Source organism: Canis aureus, chromosome 1, assembly GCF_053574225.1.
Source record: "Canis aureus isolate CA01 chromosome 1, VMU_Caureus_v.1.0, whole genome shotgun sequence".
NCBI lineage: Eukaryota > Metazoa > Chordata > Mammalia > Carnivora > Canidae > Canis > Canis aureus.
In genome coordinates this window covers 86199905-86222718 of record NC_135611.1, presented here as the reverse complement: position 1 = coordinate 86222718, position 22814 = coordinate 86199905, and the positions used below count along the sequence as shown (strand labels likewise).

The 22814-nt window shown below is 39.3% G+C and overlaps 1 protein-coding gene across 1 annotated transcript in view; it reads left to right on the top strand.

Moving 5' to 3' along the window:
* GDA (guanine deaminase) overlaps positions 1–22814 on the top strand; it is an 81316-nt gene that overhangs the window by 40566 nt on the left and 17936 nt on the right. Inside the window, exons 3-9 of the mRNA XM_077907093.1 lie at positions 2696–2867; positions 9789–9876; positions 11805–11910; positions 13836–13863; positions 15034–15141; positions 17667–17774; positions 20602–20699. Coding sequence (XP_077763219.1) covers positions 2696–2867; positions 9789–9876; positions 11805–11910; positions 13836–13863; positions 15034–15141; positions 17667–17774; positions 20602–20699 — 708 coding nt within the window. The remainder of the gene's footprint in view (positions 1–2695; positions 2868–9788; positions 9877–11804; positions 11911–13835; positions 13864–15033; positions 15142–17666; positions 17775–20601; positions 20700–22814) is intronic.

Genomic DNA, 22814 nt, shown 5'->3' with positions numbered 1-22814 from the left:
TGTTTTGTTTCAGTTGGGTAAATAGCAGGAGTTAAAGTGCTCACTAAGATCCTTCTATTTTAACCAGATCTACTTCTCTCTTCCTCCTCAGCCCCCATTCTCTCTCTCTCTCTCTCTCTCTCTCTTACACACACAGATATCCTCATTCACCCCTAATCTGCTCAACTACATTATAATTTCTTTGAAGACAAGAAAATGTCTTATTTCTCTTTGGACCTCCCACAAGGCTTAGGAGCATTTTTAAAACTAATCAGATACTTGGGAGATATTATTTGATTGAACAATTCAACTACATGAAGAAATCACACTGCCATTTAATTTCATGGTGGTAGAGACAGTAAAAGCCCCAAGGACTGAGGTATCCTGAGAGGTCAGCAACTAATGCCTGAAAGGAATCCATAGTTTGTCCTCCCTCTCTACGTGCCCCCTGCATTGTAGGCTCATTTAATGCTACCTTCTTGCCATACTAACTTGTCACTGCTCATCATTGCCAAAGTGAAGTAAGAATTCTGTCCTGTGGAGCACCTGGCTGGCTCAGCGGTTGAGCATCTGCCTTAGGCTCAGGTCGTGATCTTGGGGTCCTGGGATCAAGTCCCACATCGGGCTCCCTGCATGGAGCCTGCTTCTCCCTCTGCCTATCTCTGCCTCTCTCTCTCTTTGTGTCTCTCATGAATAAATACATAAAATCTTAAAAAAAAAAATTCTGTCCTACTAAGGGTAGTGACCAAGAGTACTGAGGCCTGCAGATGAACTGCGTGGATTTGAATTTAGACTCCAAAGCTAATTGAATGATAACTTTTGTTCAAGCTATTTTCATTTCCTAGTTTTGAGTTTCTCCTATGTAAATGAATATAACAATACTACTTCATAAGTCTGCTGTGAGCACTGCATCATCATAACTACTATTTTTTGGAGTGCTTTTTATTATCCAGGCACTGCTTTTACACATGCTAACAATCCTTACAACACCCCTACGGTGCTACTACTGTCTCCATTTTATACATAAGGGAAAACTGACTCACAAAGAAGTTAAATAACACATTGATTATCCCACTGCTCCTTTATGATGGGATCTGAATTCAAAATCAGATAGTCTGAGTAAAGAAGTATATACTTAACTCCTGTAATAAACTGCCTGGGGCAGCCCGGGTGGCTTAGCGGTTTAGCGCCCCTGCAGCCCAGGGTGTGGAGACCCAGGACCCAGTCCCATGTCGGGCTCCCAGCATGGAGCCTGATTCTCCCTCTGCCTGTGTCTCTGCCTCTCTCTCTCTGTGTCTCTCATGAATAAATAAATAAAATCTTTAAAAAAAATAAAAAAATAAACAATAAACTGCCTCCCACAAGTAAGCTGATGCATGTGAATGCTGTGCCCTGTACATGCATCTCTTCAGGAAACATCGCTGTCACCACCATCAACATTTTTGTCACCATTCCCAGTTCCCATTTCTTTAAAAATAAAGCACTTTATAGATACCCCTGGCTTTGTTTGTCTTTCAGTTAGGTGGTATACATTTGAACTGGCAGCATAAGGGATTTTTTGTTACATCAAGTTTTGAGCTCAAGTTCTTTATATTAAAATATAATTAATATTTTCTCAGTGTGATGGTGGCAGTGGTACTTATTGTCTTCTAACAAATACCTGTTTGTGTCTGTTAGTTTGGGGCTGCCTCGGTTCTGTGGGTAGTGCCTTTGAAAACTCTTTTTTAAAAAAGATTTTATTTATTTATTTGAGAGAGAGAGAATGCATGCATGTACATGGAAGAGAAAGAGAGGGAGAGAGAGAGGGAGAAGGAGAGAGAGAGAGAGAGAGAGAGAACAGGAACATCAACAGAGAGAGAAGCAGAGGGAAAGGGAGAAGCAGGCTCCCTATAACAGGTGGCCCAACTCAGGGCTCGATCCCAGGACCCTGGGATCATGGACCTGAGCTGAAGGTGGACATCTAACCAACTGAGCCACCCAGGTGCCCCTGAAAACTCTTAAAAATGTCTTTCCAGGACTTTCTGTTATGAGAATCAGTGGAAATATGAAAGTTAGTCGGTTGGCCAGAGTAACAGCAGGAGTGACCAGCAGCACCTGGAGAAGGCCATCATAGCACTGCAACTGTGTCTTCACTTACACCACTTACCCCCTGATAGTCTCATCTCTAAGATTGTCTGTCCCTAACCAGCCTCAGTTTGCTCTTGCTGCTTCATTCCAGAACTCAGCCCCTATGTCCCATGGGAAAGGACTAGATTTCTTGTAGTCAGCCAAGGGCAAGACGACCACTGAGTCTGGCATTGTGGCCACTCTGCCATCAGCAGTCATCCTTAGTGACCTAGGAGTAATTCCTCAGTATGCCTCTAGAAGTTTAAATCTCTTCTTTCTCATCTTTGCTCTTCATCCTACAACCTCCAATTAATGAAAACGAAGTCATGAGATGTCTTGTTCCATGACTGCTATGCTTCTACTCAGTGGATCACCTTGGGTTAACCTCATACCAGCCATTCCAATGTAGGAGCTGTATCTTTCCCAGCAGAGTTTCACTTCTATTTCTTGATCTCTACATAACAAGAGAATTTACAATTGCCTGATTGCATTGGCTCTAAGCCTGTGTGAGGTGAGCAATTAAATCACTATGGAGAGAAAATGTCATATAAAGATATGGAAAATGATTGAAGATGTTATTAAATTCTTTTCCTCTTGTATTGATTTCCAGTGAGTTCTTCATGCCTGGGCTGGTTGATACACATATCCATGCCCCTCAGTACTCTTTTGCTGGGAGTAATGTAGACCTGCCACTTTTGGACTGGCTGACCAAGTACACGTTTCCCACAGAGCTCAAATTCCAGAACCTCGACTTTGCTGAAGAAGTATATACCAGAGTTGTTGTAAGTATCTTGCTTGTGAGTGGCGGTGAGTTATGACCAAATCACCTATAGATATATCCATTTTGTGTGTGTGGGGGGCATATTTGAATTATAAAACACAGGCAGTTAAGGCTGGAATGGACCATGGAGACTTTTTTAGTCTTTTCACAGCCCAGGGAGTGTGTGATCATCTACCTCAACTACATAAATAAGCTAACCCCTAGCAGAGAGAGTACTTGAATCCAAATCCCCAAGCCCCCAATCTGGTGGGTTCTCTTTACTCTCTGTCTGTTACTTTTTATGTTTTGAGTTACTAAATTTGAGTTTAATGCACGTGTGTGTTCCCTTGCTCCTGCCAATCCACAGTGCTGTTCTGGGGACCATATGGAATAGCTGTGTAACCTTTGGAAAGTTCTGTGACTCATTTTCCCCATCTGTAAAATAAAGTAGAGATAATGATAGTAACTACTTCTTGGGGTTGTTGTGATAAGTTAATATTTGCGAGGTTCTTAGAATAGTGCCTGACACATGGTAGGCGCTCTATATGTTTGCTTTTAAAAAATAGCCAAGGAAATTTAAAATTTAAATTTAAAATTACAGTTAGAAGGATATCACATTATTTTAGTAGGTTCCCAAGAAGGGAAAATAGGATGCTCCCCATAGCAGGGTATGTGGGACGGTGATGGGCATTAACACCACTAGAGGGAACTATGGAGCTAGTCTGGTCATTGAACAGTGACCATTGTGTATGCCAACCACAGATTGAAGGCTCTGAAACTGACCTTCCACTCTCTCAAGGAAATCAGTCCCCTTCTTTCGACTCCATCCCTATGCCAAATCCACTAAGCAACCAGAAACAGCTTCTGCAGTTGAGAATACCCTCTGCAAATACCTCCTTATCTGACCACTACCTCTTGTCACGCAACACACTTAGTCCGAATATTTCAGTATTGCTGTTGGACCCATTGATAGTTTTCCTTCTGAAGTGATGGCTATCTTCTATAGTGTCACTTCTAAAGGGACGGTATCATAGCCCTATACAGTTACCTAGCCATTCTGCTATTTCCCCTGGTCTTGCATGATTCAAGCCTTGAGGAGTAAGAGTAAGTGCTGTCCTTTAAATGCTTAAATTATTTATGTATTAATTCAGTGTAATTGTGGATCTTACTTATTTAGCACGCATCCACATGACACCAGAAAAATTGAGAAGGACTCACACGGTGCATGAAGTTGCTGGGCCATTGTGTTAATGAATTGCATTAACCGCACCAAATCTTTTTATTCTCAAAATTTATTTATACCTCTCATTGTTCTAAAAAGAGCTTGAGATATCTTCAAATAACATAGTATACAATGGAAGCAAATGAGTCACCAAAGCATGGCAAAGGAAAAAAGGGAGGAAAGAAAAAATAAAACTGAGAGATAAATGTTTGCAATGGGAGTCCATGCGCTTGTTAGAATTTGTCACAAATACAGCTTTAAATTTCTAGTAGCTGACCCAGAGAGGGAAATAAATTTTGTAATTTACACTGTGTATATGATAAAGAATAAAGTATTTGTTAAGGTAAAGCATTTTCATTCCTTATACTGATTTTCTTAAAAATTAGTTTCAATAATATTTTATCTAGATATATGCTCTCTTAAAATGTATATTGTTAAGGTGCTATAATATTTTTTAAAAGCCCAAAAATATCTTTGTTTTATGTTTAGACATTTAGAATATCTAGAAACATATATCCTCAGGCAGTACTCCATAAAGGCTGTTTCTTATATCAGAGAGCTAAGTATTTAATGTCAGTGGTACAAAATAGATTTTATTTTTACAAATATTTGCGTTGCATATGTCTGTTTCTGATTATGAGCAGATAAGCCTGCACACTTTAACAGTTGGATGTGCTGATGCTATGGTTGAAATCTGTATGTGTTGAGATTTGTTAACTAGAACCTGTCCCTAGGCTGACGACTGTTCATGGCAATGCAAAGGGATGCTAAAACGACAGTACATATAATAAGAACCAAGCCATTATTGTTTTTTTTTTTTTTTTTTTTTTTTTTACTTTCTCCCTCAGGAAACAGTCCTAGATCTATACTTCAGCAAATCAAGATCTCAGAGTTTTGCACCATAGATGACAGTGATCATTTAATCTGCAAATAATTTTAAAGTATACATTAACAAACATCTCCTGAGATTATTTAGAAAAAAAAATCCCAGTAAAGCAAGCCTGGATGATCTGCCTTTAAACATTGCAAACTGGGTGAGAGATTACAGTTTCAAATTGGATTGGAATGAACTAAAAAGACTGGAAGGTTCAGGAATCTATATTAATTATATAGCTTGTAGTCAAGGGATTGAAGAGTGGTAAATGTACCAAGATAAATGCATTGCAGATATTCTGGGAAATAGAATGAATATGCTTACTCTATGGGGTTGTCAAAGATTCAGCTGATGAATCCAACTAATTCCAAAGAGGTATCAAATCACTAAAGTACAAGGCGAAGAGAAAGGGAACAGACCACTCTTCCTCCACTATGGCAGCCCACTGGAAATGCAAATCATCTACTCTGTGAAGAGGCCATTGCTACTCGCCTTGAAGTTTGTAGTCACCCTGTGTTTGATGCCTATTTTGAGCTCAAAAAGCTTAGTCTCAAAACTCTTCTTGTCAAGAATTGAAGGTTGAGGAACAATTGAGAAACACAACCTACAGTCTGATGTTGGTCTTATTAGATTCTGATAAATGGGAAAAATACAAACCTGTCACTAATGGATGAGTCCTCTTGAAAGCTTTTTATGAAGAATTAGGGTGGAATTGGGTCCAGGATGCCCAAATATAGAACAAATGAAGAAGGAAAGTGGCTGCATTCCTCTTCAGTAAGGTTTTATAGCCAGATTCATTTCTTTCAGTTATATTAGTCGCACACATGTAGCTGGTGTGTTAAATGGGCTGAACTCAGTGGGAACCAGTAAGAGTAGCTCAGGGGTTCTTTCCTTTCTTCGATCTCTCCTTCCTTTTCCTTTTTTTCTCTGTGGTTTCTCTCTGTCCTGTTCTTTAACTATAACTTGGGCCAATCCTTGAACTTTCTAGTTCCTTCTAGTCCAATTTCAAAGTGCAGTTTCTCAACTAGTGAAAGCTTCTCCCCTCCCTCCCCCTACCCCCATCAGAGGGAGGACTTACTGTGAGTGTCTCTGTGGCACTTCCATTATCCTTCTTGCTAAAGGGCTGACACTTTCCATTTTGAGTTCATCTTCAAGCCAAGATTTTAGAACGTTATATAATATTTTGAGAACTTAGAACATGTTAGATTATACTTCCATTTTAATTTTGAGTTCATTTTATTCTGGTTTGTGTAGGCAACTTACATGATTATTTTTCTTGGGATTTTGTTCACTTTATCTTATGACCTGATCAAAAGGTCAATTTTTATGATTTTTCTGCCCACTTTTTAAAAGATTGTGTGTTCCCTGTCAATATGACATTTTAATGTCTCTATTAGATTGTTAAGAGTATTAGACAAGTCTTCTACCATTTTTCAATATTTCCTCCAACAAGACAAGAACCTTATGTATATTCCCTTCTTCATCCATACCTCTTACCACATCATTTGTTCTATCATCTGAGGTTTGGTTCTAGTTTATTTTTTTCAACATCTACACTTAATTTAAAATAAGCTTTAGGAGTCCCTAGTGGCACAGTCAGTTAGGTGTCTGACTCATGCTTTTGGCTCAGGCCATGATCTCAGGTCGTGAGAGCAAACCCCAGGTCAGGCTCTGTGCTCAGCAGGGAGTCCGCTGAAGAGTCCCTCTCTCTGTGCTGTTCCCTCCCACTCTCCCTTTCTCTTTCACTCAATCAAATAAATAAATAAAATCTTTTTAAAAAGATTTTATTTATTTATTCATGAGAGACACAGAAAGAGAGAGAGGCAGAGACACAGGCAGAGAGAGAAGCAGGCTCCATGCAGGGAGCCAGATGCGGGACTCTATCCCTGGTCTCCAGGATCACACCCTGGGCTGAAGACAGGTGCTAAACCACTGAGCCACCCAGGGATCCCCTAAATAAATCTTTATAATAAAATAAGCTTTAACTTTAAAATTTAATTCCACTTTATTTTTCAATATCTGTATTTAATTTAACAATGAGCTTTTTCTTTTGCTACTTGGATCCCTGTCTTCTTTTGTATTCATTGTCTTGAAATATTAGCCTCTGATAATCATTTCCAATAAGGTAGGTAATAAACCTTCTTATTTATCCTTGAATTACTGAAAATGGTTTTACTTTGTTCTCTCAAATGATGTGCTTTAGCTGTAGAGAGAATTCCATTTGAAATTATTTGTTCATCAGCATCCAATGTGTTGGTGTCACTCTGACTCTCATTCCTTTCTGACCAATTTGCTGGCCTTCAAGATTTTCTCTTCATTCTTGACATTCTGTGATTTCATTATGGACCTTTTTTTCAGTTCATTCTTTTAAATATGTAGTTCTTTCAATATGAGAACTCCTGTCTTCCATCTGAGAAATTTCCCTCTCTCTCTTTCCTCCTCCATTCCCATATATTCTTCCCTCCACTCTACATTTTTCTCTTGATAACTCTTGTTAGAAAAATATGGAAACATCTGTATATACTTTAGTGTCTCTTTCATGCTACATTAGTAGAGAATGCTGTGGCCCAATTTTACAAATCATTAATTCACTCTTAACTGTTGCAATAGTCTGTTTCTCTTTCAAGGGTACAATGTCCTGTTCTCTTCATCTAAGGCTGCTAATTTTAGTTCATTTTATGTCTCTTGTTGCTTCGTAATTCTGCTTCCTCAGGGGTTCATTCAACAATTGTTTCCTGGGCACACCGTGGAATTTAGGCATTTTTCTGGTTGCTGGAGATGGAATTCAATATCTCTGTCATGATACTAGTAGCCTTTTTCCTGAATTTGTGATTCTGATGAAGGGTTTATCCTTATCTGTAACTGTCAGGCTCTAAACAACTCCAGCAGCCAGACATGTGTTACTTCATGTACAAAGTATCTTAAACTTTGAAAAGATTGACATAAAGTCCAGATTTCCCAGTTCTCCCAACCTTTAGGACTAACTAATGTCACTGGGCTCTCGCTTGTTTTTTTCAACAATTGGTTTAAGCTGAGTAGTGGCTGTTAAAATAGGGCATGTTCTTCCCTATTATCTTAAATGTGAAGTATTTTTTCCCCTGAGAGATTCTTTTTAAATTTGCCCTACAATCCGTTTATTGACTTTTAAATTTCATTTATAAAAAGCTTTACTGTCAGAGAGCTCTTCTCTGATTTTCATAGCATTCTGTTCTTGATTCTGTTCTTGTTTTGTGAATGCAGTATGTTCTTTTATTTAATTGAGAATGTTAATCATAATTTTTAAAAGATATTTATTTCTTTTTATTTTTTAAAAGATTTTATTTATTTATTCATGACAGAGAGAGAGAGAGAGAGACAGGCAGAGGGAGAAGCAGGCTCCATGCAGGGAGTCTGACGTGGGACTCAATCCCAGGTCTCCAGGATCACACCCTGGGCTGAAGGTGGCACCAAACTGCTGGGCCACTGGGGCTGCCCTCTTTTTATTTTATTGAGAGTGTACATGTGAGTGGGGGAAGGACAGAGGGAGAAGGATACAGAGAGAAGTAGACTACCCACTGAGCACAGAGTCTGACTCCGGGCTCAATCCCACAACACTGAGCTCATAACATGAACTGAAATCAAGAGTCTGATGCTTAACCAACTGAGCCACCCAGGTGCCCCCATAGATTTTTTTTTAATCAAGCACCCTTCTTGCCTTATAGATTGCCTCTTTCCTTCGAGATATTTTTCCAGATTCTTTTTTCCTCCTTCTCTTTTTTATATGAACTTTCCTTCAATGTCTGTTGAACCTTAAACATATTTTTTTGTACTTAAGTGTGATGCTCTAAAATGCTGATTGGAAGTCTAGATGGGAGTACCACTTACTGACTAGTGAACTTCATTATAGGATGAAAAGTGAAGGTAATAAACAGCCTTTTCAACTATGGGCCCCAAATGCTATTTGAGGATATCTTCCTTCTACAGCCATTCTTCTCTAGGAAAGAGTTCCTCAGTCCTGGTAGGAGTGGTGGGAGTTGCATATGTGGCATTTTGAGGAAAGTGACCAAGGATTCAGAGGGTCAACCAGATTATCCACTTAAAATTCTTTTCAGTCTCTGCTGTACCTTGCCATATTGGGTGCCTAGTTTCCAATACTACTCCTTTTCTGCAAGAGCGGATCTCTCCTGCAAGAATCAGGTTGGGGTGGTTGGCTGATTTCAACAAAGACGAGGAGTATCCTGCCAGGGTTTAATCATCTGTATACAGACTGTCAGCCAATTTTCTGTTAACAGCTCTTTGCTTCTTTTTCCCCTTATAAAGTCACTTCCAGATTCTCATCCATGTCTTTTTTGTCTTCTAAGAACACGTAGAAATGTTTCCTCTGCTCATGTCTCTTTCTTGTGGGTTAATACGTTTTATCCTCCTTTACTGTTAGTTTACTGGAAATTTGCTAAGGGAGATAAATACATGTGACTAATCTGCCAGGTTGAACTAGAAATCTGGCTGAATAATTTTGCCCTCTTCTATCTAGATGGAAAAATCTCATTATTCATCTCTTGATGCAATAAAGTTTGGATATCCTTAAATAATTCTAAAAAGCAAGGAATTAATTAGTATTACATTTTGTGAATTCTGCAACACAGAACGGTGTGAAATCTAGGAAATCAGAAGTACCAGCTGCTTCTCCAGCTCACACTTTCGGAATATAAATACTTTTGCCATTTACCTTAACTGTATTTCATATCAAGATGGCATCCCTTTAAGTAAAAACATTTTAAAATTAAAAACTAGAATTCTATTTTCATCTTTATTTGCCATGTGACTTTTCTGGGCACACGCAATTCATGGTTTTTGTGATTTATTTTTAGAGGAGAACACTAAAGAATGGAACAACCACAGCTTGTTACTTTGGAACAATTCACACTGACTCATCTCTGCTCCTTGCAGAAATTGCAGGTGAGGAAATGAAACCATGATTTATGGACACATCAAGCCAAGACAGTCAGACCATGCCCAGCAATGACTGATACATGTGGGCTGTACTGCCTTTTAATTGCTAGAATTTGAGCGCTGCACTTCTTGCAAGTAATTAGGTGTTTGTATATAGCCTTTGAATGTTTTTTATTGTGTAAGCAATATGATTATTTACTTATGGTTTTGATTCCAGAATGATGTGTATGGGTCTGAATTTTGTAGATTAATTTAGGGCGTTTACTAATTCTCACGGTGGCAACAGTTTAATGTATTATAATCCGCAGGCATGTCTTGGCTGTTGGCTAGACTTAGAACACTGTGCTAGATGATGGGAACACAGTGAAATAGAACATAGTCTCTGCCCTTGAGGAGCCAGACAGGATTAACCAATTAATAACGATATGCCTTGATTAATAACTGTACTAACCGTTGCTTTGCTCTTGCTAGATGCCTGGCTTTGCACAAAGCATTCTATATGGATTATCTCAGCTCAGTTGCAAACAGTCTTTAGAAGTAGTTGTTAATGTCCTCGCATTACAGATGGATAAACTGATACTCAGAGGCCATAACATGCCCAAGTCACACAGCTAATAAGCAGATATGAGATTGGCTTTAGATTAGTAATTCCAGGGGGCACCTGGGTAGCTCAGGTTGTGATAGATCCCAGGGTCCTGGGATTGAGTCCCACATCAGGCTCCCCACAGGGAGCCTGCTTCTCCCTCTTCCTGTGTCTCTGCCTCTGTGTGTCTCTCATGAAGAAAAAAATAAAATCTTAAAAAAAAAGATGAGTAATTCCAAAATTTGTATCTTGCACAGTGCCCAGAACATAGCAGATGATCAGTAAGTACCATTGGCTGATGTGCTGGTACTTCTGCTTTTTAGCCAAAGTAGTTTCAGCCAGAGGCTTAAAGGGGAGCACTGAAAATATATATTGCTATTTTTGGGTGAGATAGAGGAAACAGAATTGGATCAACTGGAAAGAATTCATAGAGGGGGACTTTAAACAGCGCATTACAGGGACATCAAATGGGGATAGAGGAGAGTATCTTCCCAACAGGGGAAATGACATGGACAAAGGTGTGGCGACAGGGAAATCCATAGTGATACACAAAGCTGGGAACAGAGTGACTGACCTGGAGGACAGGATTCACTGCATGGTGGGTGGGAGAGGAGGCTGGGCAGATGGGATAGTTCAGATTGTGGACAGGTTCAAATATGCATCAGATACTCAAAGATTTTGAGCCAGATGAGGTATGTGATAAAGGTGGTGTTTCAGGGAGGAGTAACTAATGGCTAGGTATTAGAACGAATTACAGGGGAAAGAGAGAGGCAAAAAGACTGCTGCAAGACTCCTAGGACAGAGGCAGAGACATTGTACATAAAATTAATATCACCCCACGTAGCTTCAACTTTCTAGCTGAAATAAAACTTCTGTAGCATCTCTAATGAGGAATAGGTTCCGGAAGTGCTGAGCGCTACTAGTAGTTCTAAATCAGATTCCCCACTGATGGCAATAATTGGCATTGCTGCGGATAAGACGAGCAGCAGTATCTTTTCTAAGCTCTGTGTGCCAGACCCTTTATATACATTATTGAGTGTATTCCTCATAGCCCTACACGTAACAGAAGACATTGGGCACATACAAGTTTAGACAGTAATCAGATACTATCACTGAGTCCTTAGTAATCCAAGGAATAATGAGTCAATAAAAGACCTTTATATCTTACAGAATTTGGTGTGGTTTTGTTGCCATTGTTATTGTTCTTAAATGGTGTGATGATCTCACTTGACATTCTCACTTGTGTCTTCATAATGATTTTAATTTAAATGTGTTTCCTAAATACTGGGGAAAATAGTCTTTTGGGGAGAAGACAACCTGACTTCAGATTCTGTTTGTGTGTGCCTCACAGATAAATTTGGGCAGCGGGCATTTGTGGGCAAAGTCTGCATGGATATGAATGCCACTGTTCCAGAATACAAGGAAACCACTGAGGCATCAATCAAGGAAACAGAGAGGTACATTTGTCCTGATTTATCTGGTGGGAGATCCCTCTGAGGCACTGATGGAGTTAGAGATGGGGAGCAGTAACCTCTGTGGACCAGGAAGATATGCACATATGTCACTGTGTGGGTCTGCCTTTGATCATGCAGTTGGTCTGCTCCTAAAGAAAGTGTCGCATGTCAATACTATTTTGAAGCCTCTGGGAATTTGCTATAGGAGTTTTAGGGCCAATCCCCTTGTGAAATGAACGATTCTTTTCAAAAGTTAATGATTTACCACTTCCCTCTTCTCTCTTATAGATGGGAGGCTTCTCCTATCCATTGAATTGCTTTAAGTGTATGTGGTCTACGCATCAGATTACTTTTGGTTGTGGGGTCATCCTCTCATCTGAGGTCATGAGCTTTTGTTAATGCTCTTTTTAGATTACATTGGGATAAAATAGTGAAAGGGATTATAGGGAAAAGGAGAGAAAATGAGTGGGGAAAATCAGAGAAGGTGACAAAACATGAGAGACTCCTAACTCTGGGAAAGGAACGAGGGAGAGTGGAAGGGGAGGTGGGTGGGGGGATGGGGTGACTGGGTGACAGGCAATGAGGGGGGCACTTGATGGGATGGGCACTGGGGGTTATATTATATGTTGGCAAATCGAACTCCAATAAAAAATATACATAAAAAATAAATAATATTACATTGATATAGTCTATGAATCCCAAAAGTACTTTATCGACATTTCTTTAATGGCTTTTCCATAGTCCCTTGAGGATTTTGATTTGACTAGGAATTGTGTTGTATGGCATTCAACATTCCAAGAGATGTAGAAGAGCATTCTTCCATTGTAAATCTTCCCCAGGACCTAACCTATCCTGATGCAAGTTTTAGAAGCCCAACTTTTCTACAGTTCCAAATATCCTCCACCTTAAATGTGTCCTCTGAAAAAGGGTGGCTTAGGAACTGCCACCAGCTCACAGAAAGGGCAAAGTGAGCACCTTCCTCTTATCATTGGCCACATGCTGAACTTTTTTTACAGGTGTGGGTTTGTGGTCATACTAAACCTTAATCATTTTATTCTGAAACAAAGGAGTACCAGAAGGCAGAAAGGTAGCTAGTAAATTTTTTCAGTCAGGGCACAAATAGCTGTTTCATGGACCCTACAGAAACTACCATCACTGATTGCCACCCCTGTCCTGTCTAGCCCCATTTCCTCCACCCTCTCCATTTTACAGCACCTTGGGCTTATTCTGTGTCTGCCTTACCCCAACATCTATGCCCAGGAGGAGTCAGCCTTTGAAAATAAATGATGAGGGCTACCTAGGTGGCTCAGTTGGTTAAGCATCTGCCTTTGGACCGTGTCATGGTCCTGGGGTCCTGGGATCAAGCCCTGCGTTGGGCTCTCTGCTGGGCAGGGAGTCTGCTTCTCCCTCTCCCTCTGCCTGCCAGTCTGCTTGCTTCTGCTCTCTCTCTGTCAAATAAATAAAATTTTTAAAAAAGAAAAGATAAGAAAGGAAATGATGATACTGTGTGAGAAGTAGCTCTCACTCTGTAAAGGAGGAGAGAGCCCTGTGGCTTCTAAATGTCTCCAGGTGCATAGGATTCCAAGACTCTAAATATGCCTGGAGCATGACACCCTGAAATGTTCCCCCAAATAGAGCTTAAGCCAGTAGAATGGCTTGAGTGCTATGGGAATACTCATGAACAGCTCAGCTGATGTTAGATGATAAAATTGCATCTCCCTGTGATTTTGCACTCTGTCTCTCTGGGTGCAAATGAGAAAGCAGAGTAATTACTACTTGTTAATCCTTAATTAGTGGTGGTGAAACACGTATAGCGTCAGAAGGGTTTGCATGGATATGAAGACATGTAGGTATCACGTTTCCCTCCTTTTAAAAAAACTACTTAAAATGCAAAATTTTATATCTTCCCATTTGTTGCTTTATTTCAGATTTGTGTCAAGAATGCTCCAAAAGAACGTAAGTAAGCTTGTTCCCCACTTGGTTTTGGATTGCTATTGTGTTATTTGTAAGATTTGTTATTAAGTTGTTTGGTAAAGATTAGTCTGTGTACATTTGGCTTACTCCATGCAGGCAGAAATGTTTTCCCAGAGCTTTAGATTGTTTTTACAGTGGACCCTCAACTCAGTTCTGTGAGGTCAGCCTTTTTTTGTCTTCTCGATGGCTTTCCCTTCCTCTCTTCTGGAACCGTCTAAATACACAGGACTGGCCCAGGGGGAGGTGGGAGAGGGCTTCAGGGATGTGGACAGATTGATAGCAACTGGAAGTTGGTTATATCAACATTGACTCTGGCCCCTTGGATTCCCTGATCTGGTCTGAAGCATGGGTGGTGTCCTGATGCCCCAGTCATTGGCCACCTTGGACCCTAATGTTTGGTATGTCACATGGCCTGCAGACCCTCAGCCACACCACACACTCCTCTTTGCAGTGTCCTGGCATTGGTGAGCCTGTGGAGGCAGTGCTGTTTCCTGCCTCTACCGCCAGCAGACTGGACCGTAGCTCCATTGTGCAATCTCTTAGATGGGCAAGCCAGACTCTCCCCTTACCAACTTTTGAGGGCTGATTGGAAACCATAAAAACCCCATTACTTTCAATCTCATCTTGGGAGAACAGATGGAGCTTTGTGGTTCCACATCCTCACCACTCCCCTTGGAGCCCTTCCCACCTGTTCAGCCTTCACCCTGGGTGACATCAGAGCCAGTGCTGCCACTAAACGTCCTGAGGGAGGCCATGGCCAGCACTCCTCCCCAAGATGTAGTTGGGGAAGGGGCCACCGCTTCACTTTTAGTTTCCCATAGCAGTCTCCTTTAGAAGTTCTTCTGCTTCCCATTTTTCTTCTTGAGGGCCACCAAGTCAAGGCCTCGTCTGAGCCTTCATGTGGATGTAGGACTGGGGGTATCTGTCATTTGAGACAAGATCTTCCGTTGAACTTGGTGCTAGTCTCTCTGTTGTCCTTAGCCATGAGCTGTTTCCATGAAACCCACTACTTCCACCCACTCTTAGAATGAGGGACTATCACCCAAAATGAAGACATAAAATTATCACGTTGTATGATATGCATGTTGAGGTATGCCATGCATTCATGATATCCATAGTTTCCTTACCAATTTTTTAAATTATTATTTTCAGTATTCTAGAGTGAAGCCCATAGTGACACCACGTTTTTCTCTTTCCTGCACTGACACCTTGTTGAATAAACTAGGAAGCATCGCGAAGATCCATAATTTGCATATTCAGGTGGGTGTTTTTCTCCTATACATGCCTCTGTCAACACCGGCAAGACTTCTCAGTACCCTAAATTCTGTTGGTAATCTCCAGTTCTTCTCCTGAGATCTCCTAGAGAAATAGAATCAAACGACAGGAAGGGCTCTTAGAGACATCACCTAAATCTGCTGCTTTAATTTCCCAGATAAGAAACTTAAACTTCCTTTTACCCTCAATTTTCTTTGATCAAGCATGGAGAGACAAGGCCATCATATGTAACCAAGCCAGATCAATGAGACACTGCTTACCTGTTCTCTGTAGGATAAATTTAATTCATTTCTTTCCCACTTTTCTCTTTTATTTGATCCTTTTCTCAGTGTTCTAGGCCTTCATTTTTGGAGGAACCACCTATTATTTGAAAAGCAAAAAGAACCTAATTTCTACCTTACAAAAATGCATTTAAAAGCCCTTTTGTTCTGAGTTTCTTAATTTAAAATCAGGAACAAAAAAAGTGTATCTTACTTTGTCACTAAATGGTTGCAATTTAGGAATAAAGCACTTTTTTGAAGCTTTCAGCTGGGTTAAAATTGGGATTTGCAAGCTCCCCTTCCCCCATCCAAGCTTCATTACAGACTGCACTAAAATTTTCCCCCTTAAGAGTTGACTATCTTATAACAAAGGGCAAGTTAGGGAAAAGGCAACACATTGATTCTTTATCAGGGTGGAGGGTGTTTTTTTTTTTTTGTTTGTTTGTTTTGTTTTAATAAGATTTATTTTGTTGAGGCTCATTAACTATTCTCATTACCCTTCTCCCTTTTCGGAGGACTGTGGTATTTGTATTTTTTATTCAATCCCATACAATTGTAGGGGAGGAAAAAGTCATCCTTGACCTTCTTAGAGTCCCTGGCTGGGTCTGGAGACTAAATTGACAAAGGAGAAAAGCATACGAATGTATTTAATATAAGTTTTACATGATACAGGAGCCTTCATAAGGAAATGAAGACGCAAAGTAAGAAACAGGAGCATTTCTAGGCTAGATTTGGTGACAAGTGAGCAGTCATGGAAGAATATGATCGTTGTTTGGATTCTTCTGAGCACCTTTGTCTTCAGAGATAAGGCTGCTCCTTTCCTCCAAGTATAGGATGGGCACCCTCACATAAAAGTTTTTTGATCTGTTACAGGGATGATGGGGAGGGGAAGGTCATTCTGATCTTCAGCTATTTTCCTTCAGCTTAAAATGTACAATATACTACAGTGCCACATTTGGAGGTAGTGTGTCCTGAACTCCATGAACACAAAACAAAATCAAGTATATCTTTGCTAGAGGTGTATGCATGTGTGCATGTTCATTCAGCATTTATTCAATCTTATCAAAGTGAAAAGAATCACCTGCTTGACCCTTCTTCCCTTCAGATGCCCATGTATTTCCTTAGTGGTCTAGATTTCCTCAAGGCCAGGATAGAGCTCACCCTCTAGGTAGAACACTCTATTTTTAGATCATTGCTCTTTTTTCTCTCATTTGGTTCACACTCTACCTCATGGAGAAAGGGAAATGGCTTTGCTATTCTTGGAAGTGGCAACTTGCTCATGAGGTTTTTTTCCCATAATATGTACTCATCACCAGTTGATCTGGAATGATTTTTGTTTTAGGCAAGGGGATGAAGTGGTTACACTTAAATGTTGTGTCTCAAAAGTACTTACTGCCCTCTCAGGGTTTATGGTGCCCTGGAGTAAGGTTGGTGTGTGGGCCAGGACTCATTTGTTTCTGTTGGATGTGGATTTTTATTGGCTCTTTTTTGGTGACTTCAGAATTGTCAAACTCAGTTATTCGCAAACTGTCTTCTGTACAAGAACTTATTTTGGAAGCTGACAAAGTGGGCAAAATGAGGACAGTATTCTTAAGTCCCAATCCTGCTTCTTCCTGAGACACAACTTGTTTATGCCTTTTACATATTGGATTTCTATGAATTTTTATATGAATAACATATTCAAAACTGGAAGAGTTTAGAATTTAGAAAATCACTCATTTAGCCCAACCCTAATATTTGAGAGATGATAATGTAGAGACCCAAAGGAAAGAACTGATTCACCCTAAGACAAATGACTAGGCTCAGAACTTGGGCTAGCATTCATCTCTCCTTGTTCAAGTTCCAGTTTTCTTAAGAAAGAACCATGCTGTCTGTCTTTTTATGACCAATAAACTCTTTTCTTAATGGCCAGTACCAGAAGAGGCAAGTTGCCACAAATAGCTAGGTTCTTGACTCTCTTCAAGTACTTTTTATTTTTATTCATTCTTGCTATGGAAAGAACATAATATGGATTAAGTTTAGGGCTAGAACATTACATATCGATGTAATTATCATGCTCACATTCATAGTTTCTTTTTCTTATAGATGTTATGTATAATATGAATAATTGTTTTCAATAAAGCACATGTAGAATCTTTGTTGTCTTATATAGGCAAGTAGAAACCATCCTTATCATTGTTGGGATAGGAAGTATGATTTCTAATGGTATTTCACATTAGAAAATTGAAAATATTATTTCTTTTCTTGTAGAGCCACATAAGTGAAAATATCAGTGAAGTTGAAGCTGTGAAGAGCCTGTTTTACGATTATAAAAATTACACAGATGTGTATGATAGAAACAATCTTCTGACAGATAAGGTACATTGCATATCATGACATAATCTGTGTAAAGTAGGGCATATTTATCTACATTTTAAGATCTCAGTAATGGAGGGCAGTGGGGAAAAATGAAATAATAAAATAAAATCTCAATAGTAATCTTCAGACTTCAACATGTGCACATTTCCCAAACTAGAGTAAAGCTTATACACCACGCATGCATGGATGTATAGTTAAAAATTGGCCTGAAGTTTCATGCCAGTAAATAAATCTAAAGACTTCTTTGGGGGTAAGAATGTCATTTGGCCCAAGGATATTTTGTCAGTATCCATCAGAATGTAAATGTGCATTCCCTTGAGTTAGCAGATGCATTTCTAAGGATCCATTCTGTAAGGAATATGAATAGGAATGTTAATTAATGTGAAAGTCAGGAAATGTCTATCAGTGGGGGATTGTCTAGATTATAGAACATCCATAATTAAAATTTTATCCAGCATTCGCAAGAATGATGTATACAGGCTCACAAGGAAGAATGTTTATAAGGGTTGTTTGTGTTTGATGTGTGTATGTGTGGGTGCATGCTCACTTAAAAACAATGATTTGGAGGGGCATCTGGGTGGCTCTGTGGTTAAGCACCTGACTCTTGATTTGGGCTCAGGTCATCAACCCCATATTGGGGTTGATGCTGAGTATGGAGCCTGCTTGAGAATCCCTCTGCCCCTCCCCACTTACGTACTCTTTCTTGCTCTCTCTCTCTGTCTCTTAAAAAAAAGTATAAGGGAGTACAAACATTGAATGTTAAAAAACGGTCTTCCTGAGGGAGAAAACAGAAGGACTTTTTACTCTATTTTTAAACACTGTGGTATTGCTTTAAAAAATTAGTATATAATACTTTCATAACTAAATAATTTTACATTAATTACAATTAATATAGTGAGGTGACACCTCATTACAACCATATACCCCTTGGCCTCCAATGAATTGTACAGACTGCATGGAGAGTTGAACCTACTGCAGCAAATAAATTCTACTGCAGTGAATAAATTCTTTCGGATGATGAACAGAGGGCTGAATATGACTACTTTGAAAGGTTAATATTCTACATAGATCTTGTAAATGCTACGCTGTAATTTTCATCCTCCTTTACATATATTTCCATATGATTAATAAATTAACCTCCTATTTGCATGTTAATTTTATTTGCACAGAATTTGGGAAATTTTTATTTTATTAATAATTCTGTGGTCACTGAGCTGTGTCTCCCAAAGGAGAAAGCTATTAGAAACAGGTTTTGTACTGAAGGAAAAAGAATTTTGAAAGAGTAAAGCCTTTTTATTTTATTTTATTTTATTTTATTTTATTTTTTTCTTTTGAGTAGAGTTGATGCACAGAGCATTACATAATGATTCAACTTTTCTCTGTTATGCTGTGCTCACCACAAGTGTGGCTACCACCTGTCACCATACAACATATTACCATTGACTATATTCCCTATTACCATTGATTATATTGCCTTTTATTCCCAAGACTTATTCATCCCTTAACTGGAATCCTGTGTCTCCCATTCCTCTTCCTTCATTTTGCCCATCCTCCTGCCTCTTCTCTTCTAGCAACCATCACTTTGTTTTCTTTGTTTATAGGTCTGATTCTGCTTCTCTTTCTTTGCTTATTAATTTTTCTTTGTTTTAGTTTCCACATATGAGTGAAGTCATATGGTATTTGTCTTTCTCTGTCTGATTTATTTCACTTAGCATAATAACTTAGCATAATGCCCTCTAGGTCCATCAAGGTTGTTGCAAATGGCAATATCTCATCTTTTTTAAAGCTGAGTAATATTACATATTATATATATATATATATATATATATATATATATATATATATATACACATACTGTAAGAAAGGCTTAAGTCTTATTCAGGAAAACCCACAAATCTTACCAGGACTAAATAGAGAAGTGTTGTATGTGTGCAGTGCCTGCCTTCATGGATAATTTTGTCTTCCAAATTAATAGATACATTTCCTAATTTTGTGAAAATGTAAATATAGGTGATAAAACAGTTTGGGTTTATTTTAAAGATTTTTTTATACTTATTCATGAGAGACACAGAGAGAGAGAGAGCCAGAGACACAGGCAGAGGGAGAAGCAGGCTCCCAGCGGGGGGCCTGATGCAGGACTTGATCCCAGGACCAGGATCAAGCCCTGAACCAAAGGCAGACGCTCAACCACTGAGCCACCAGGTGCCTCTTAAACGGTTAATTTGGTTGTGTTAACTATACTCAAATTTTAAAAAGACTTAAAAGATAGATAAATAAAGATTATTTGGTTATATGTGTTGAGAGCATCAGTGCCTGTATTTAACTAGGAGCAGAAATAAAAGCCCAACTCTTTCCAGGATTATGCCTACAGCTTCCATGTCTGACAAAGGAAAACTTACTTATAGTAAGTTCTGATTAAGATAGGAATAAGCACAACCCCACTGGTTGCTCACCATGTAGAATTAGAAAATAAAGTAACTTGGTTGTTTTCTAAAGCGGAGATGAAGACAGCATAGTATCTTTGAGCTGGGTGGATATCCTATGCTGTAGATCACCTGGACCCTCATTATTTTATAGATTAAAAAAAAGAAAAAAAGTAAGATCCACATATTTGCTGAGAATTGTGTAATCCAGTGTTTTTACAGGCCTTTTTTGAAGAGTAACTTGTACATGGATTTTATACATACAAGTAATCATAAATGTTCTTATGAAGATGTTTACAGACAAGTCACAGCTTCTGTCTGTGCCTGTAACATCTTGCTGTCAGTGAAGACTATTGGAAACGTTTTTAAGTGGTAAACTCCACACAGGATACTCTTCTCTCCAGACAGTGATGGCACATGGCTGCTACCTTTCTGCAGAAGAACTGCAGGTATTCAAGGAACGAGGAGCAGCTATCTCACATTGCCCCAATTCTAACTTATCGTAAGTATGCAATAATTAGTTGGTAGTAGAGTATGATCATTTGGGTTGCAAATTAGCAGCTTAAATACCTCTGTTTTCTCAGTCATGCCTCCAAGTGTCCTTCTCCTAGAGTTCTGTTTGATTGGGACAGGAACCAGATAGACGCACAGAGGCTCACCTGTGCATTGATAGGGAGAAAAAGCACTCAAAAGAGGATATTTTTGCCTTTGAAGAACACAACATCTCTTAAAATTTTTGTGCAAAAAATGGGACATTAGGAAAAATAACAGAAAGAGTTCAAAACCTACAGCATTTTGGGGTTTGAGCTAAGGACTACAAGAATGCATATGCCAGCCAGGTGTTCTCAAGAGAGGGGACTGACTTCCCATTACTTTGCATGCTTTGTAGTCAGAAAGGTCAGTGCTATGAGAAGTCCTCCATTGTATATGTCATGCTGCTGGATCCAATAGAATGTCAGTTCACACAGGAGGGACCATGTCTTATTGTAATTTCCTAGAATTCAAAGCTTCATTCGTAATTAGTTTTTAACCCTTTCAAAGGTCTTAAATCTTATAAGGGAGTCAGATGAAAATTATGACCTGTATCTTCAGAAAAAAGCTCATAGAGATAGAGATGTCACATCTAATTTCAGGAAATTCATAGATCCCATGATACCCATGGATGCTAGATTAAGAATCCATGTTCTAGGATTCAATACAGAAAGGATCTCATTTCTAGTGCTAGTTGATCCAGACTATAACTCCTCCCACTTAGAGGCAGGTTGAGATTGATCATTCATATATTCATTCAAGGAATTTATTTAGCTTCTACTAGATTTTAGTTTTTTTGAGGATTACTTTGTGTTATCTTGTTTTGAGTTCCTGGAGAAGCAGACCATGATACAATCCATGTATGAGTAGTTTATTTGGGAGGTGATCTGAGGAAACACTTCTGGGGATTGATTGGTAAGACAGAGAAGGGAAAGAAGTCAGTAAGAACGTATCATCAAGCATGTGACCACTGTAGGCTCCTGAAGTTTGATTCTTCCAGAAAACTCAGGGAACCAATGTACAAAACAGACCTCAAAGTCATTCTGCCCAAGGGGTGAGGAAGCAGGGATAGTTATCTCCACAGATCTGTCAGTTATTGTGGAGGGCTGCTGGGTGAAGTGAAGAAGCATTAATTCCCTGGAATTCCTGACCTTCCTGAAACAAGGGCAGAGTAGGTTGTGTCATGGGGAAAGAGCCCCTTGGTAGAGTTTGGAGGTACTGGTGATTGGAAGTCTAGGGAGTCGGCCAGCAAAAAGGATGCATGTCAGATGTGGTATAGGAAAGGCATGAAGGCCACAGAGCTATATTTCTGGTGTGTATTGAAAGGTTCCAGAGTCTTCTGGTTTTCAGACATGATGGGGCATGACAGGGAATCTTGTCCATGTATGGCGAGGGACCATAATTATGGTCTAGCAACTGACCAGATAGGGAAAGGATTTAAGATCCCATGGGTTAGTTATACACTATCTAAATTAAAAGATGATCCAGTTTTGCAAATTGAGGTTGGAAGTTAAATTTCTTTATGGATAAATTTCTGTTAGATGGTCACTGCTGTTCTTTCTCCAACAACTTTAAAAGATTTATTGCCTGTGCATTGGGGCTTCGACAATGGTAGTTAGGTGTATCTTCAAGCAAGACCACTTTGACCTTTGCTTCTTCTCAGACTTCTAAGGAACACTTTAGTTTTCCTTTGTTTTTATAGAAAGGTGGCACATCTAGTAAGCTCAAGGTCATAATGTCCAGAATTCAGCCTGGAACCTTCTCTCCTAGCTGCTACGGTCCTCAGCAGCAGCCTGTGAACTCTCAGGCCCTGACTCATTCGCCTGCACCTCCTTTCTTAGTAGTACCCTCTTTGATTTTGGAAGTCGTTACTCACTCAGGGTAACAAAGGATCCCAGACACAGAGGAAAGATGATGCTTTATAACTTCTACTTCTTAACATAGAAGCATTGATAAGTTGGTTTTAAAAAAACAAAACACTGAAGACCAATAGACTTTTGCACTACCTGAAAGATCGACTTTCTTCATTTATTTTTCCTTATAAATGATCCCATTTTCCTTCTGTTTCTTGCTGTTCTGTACCTTC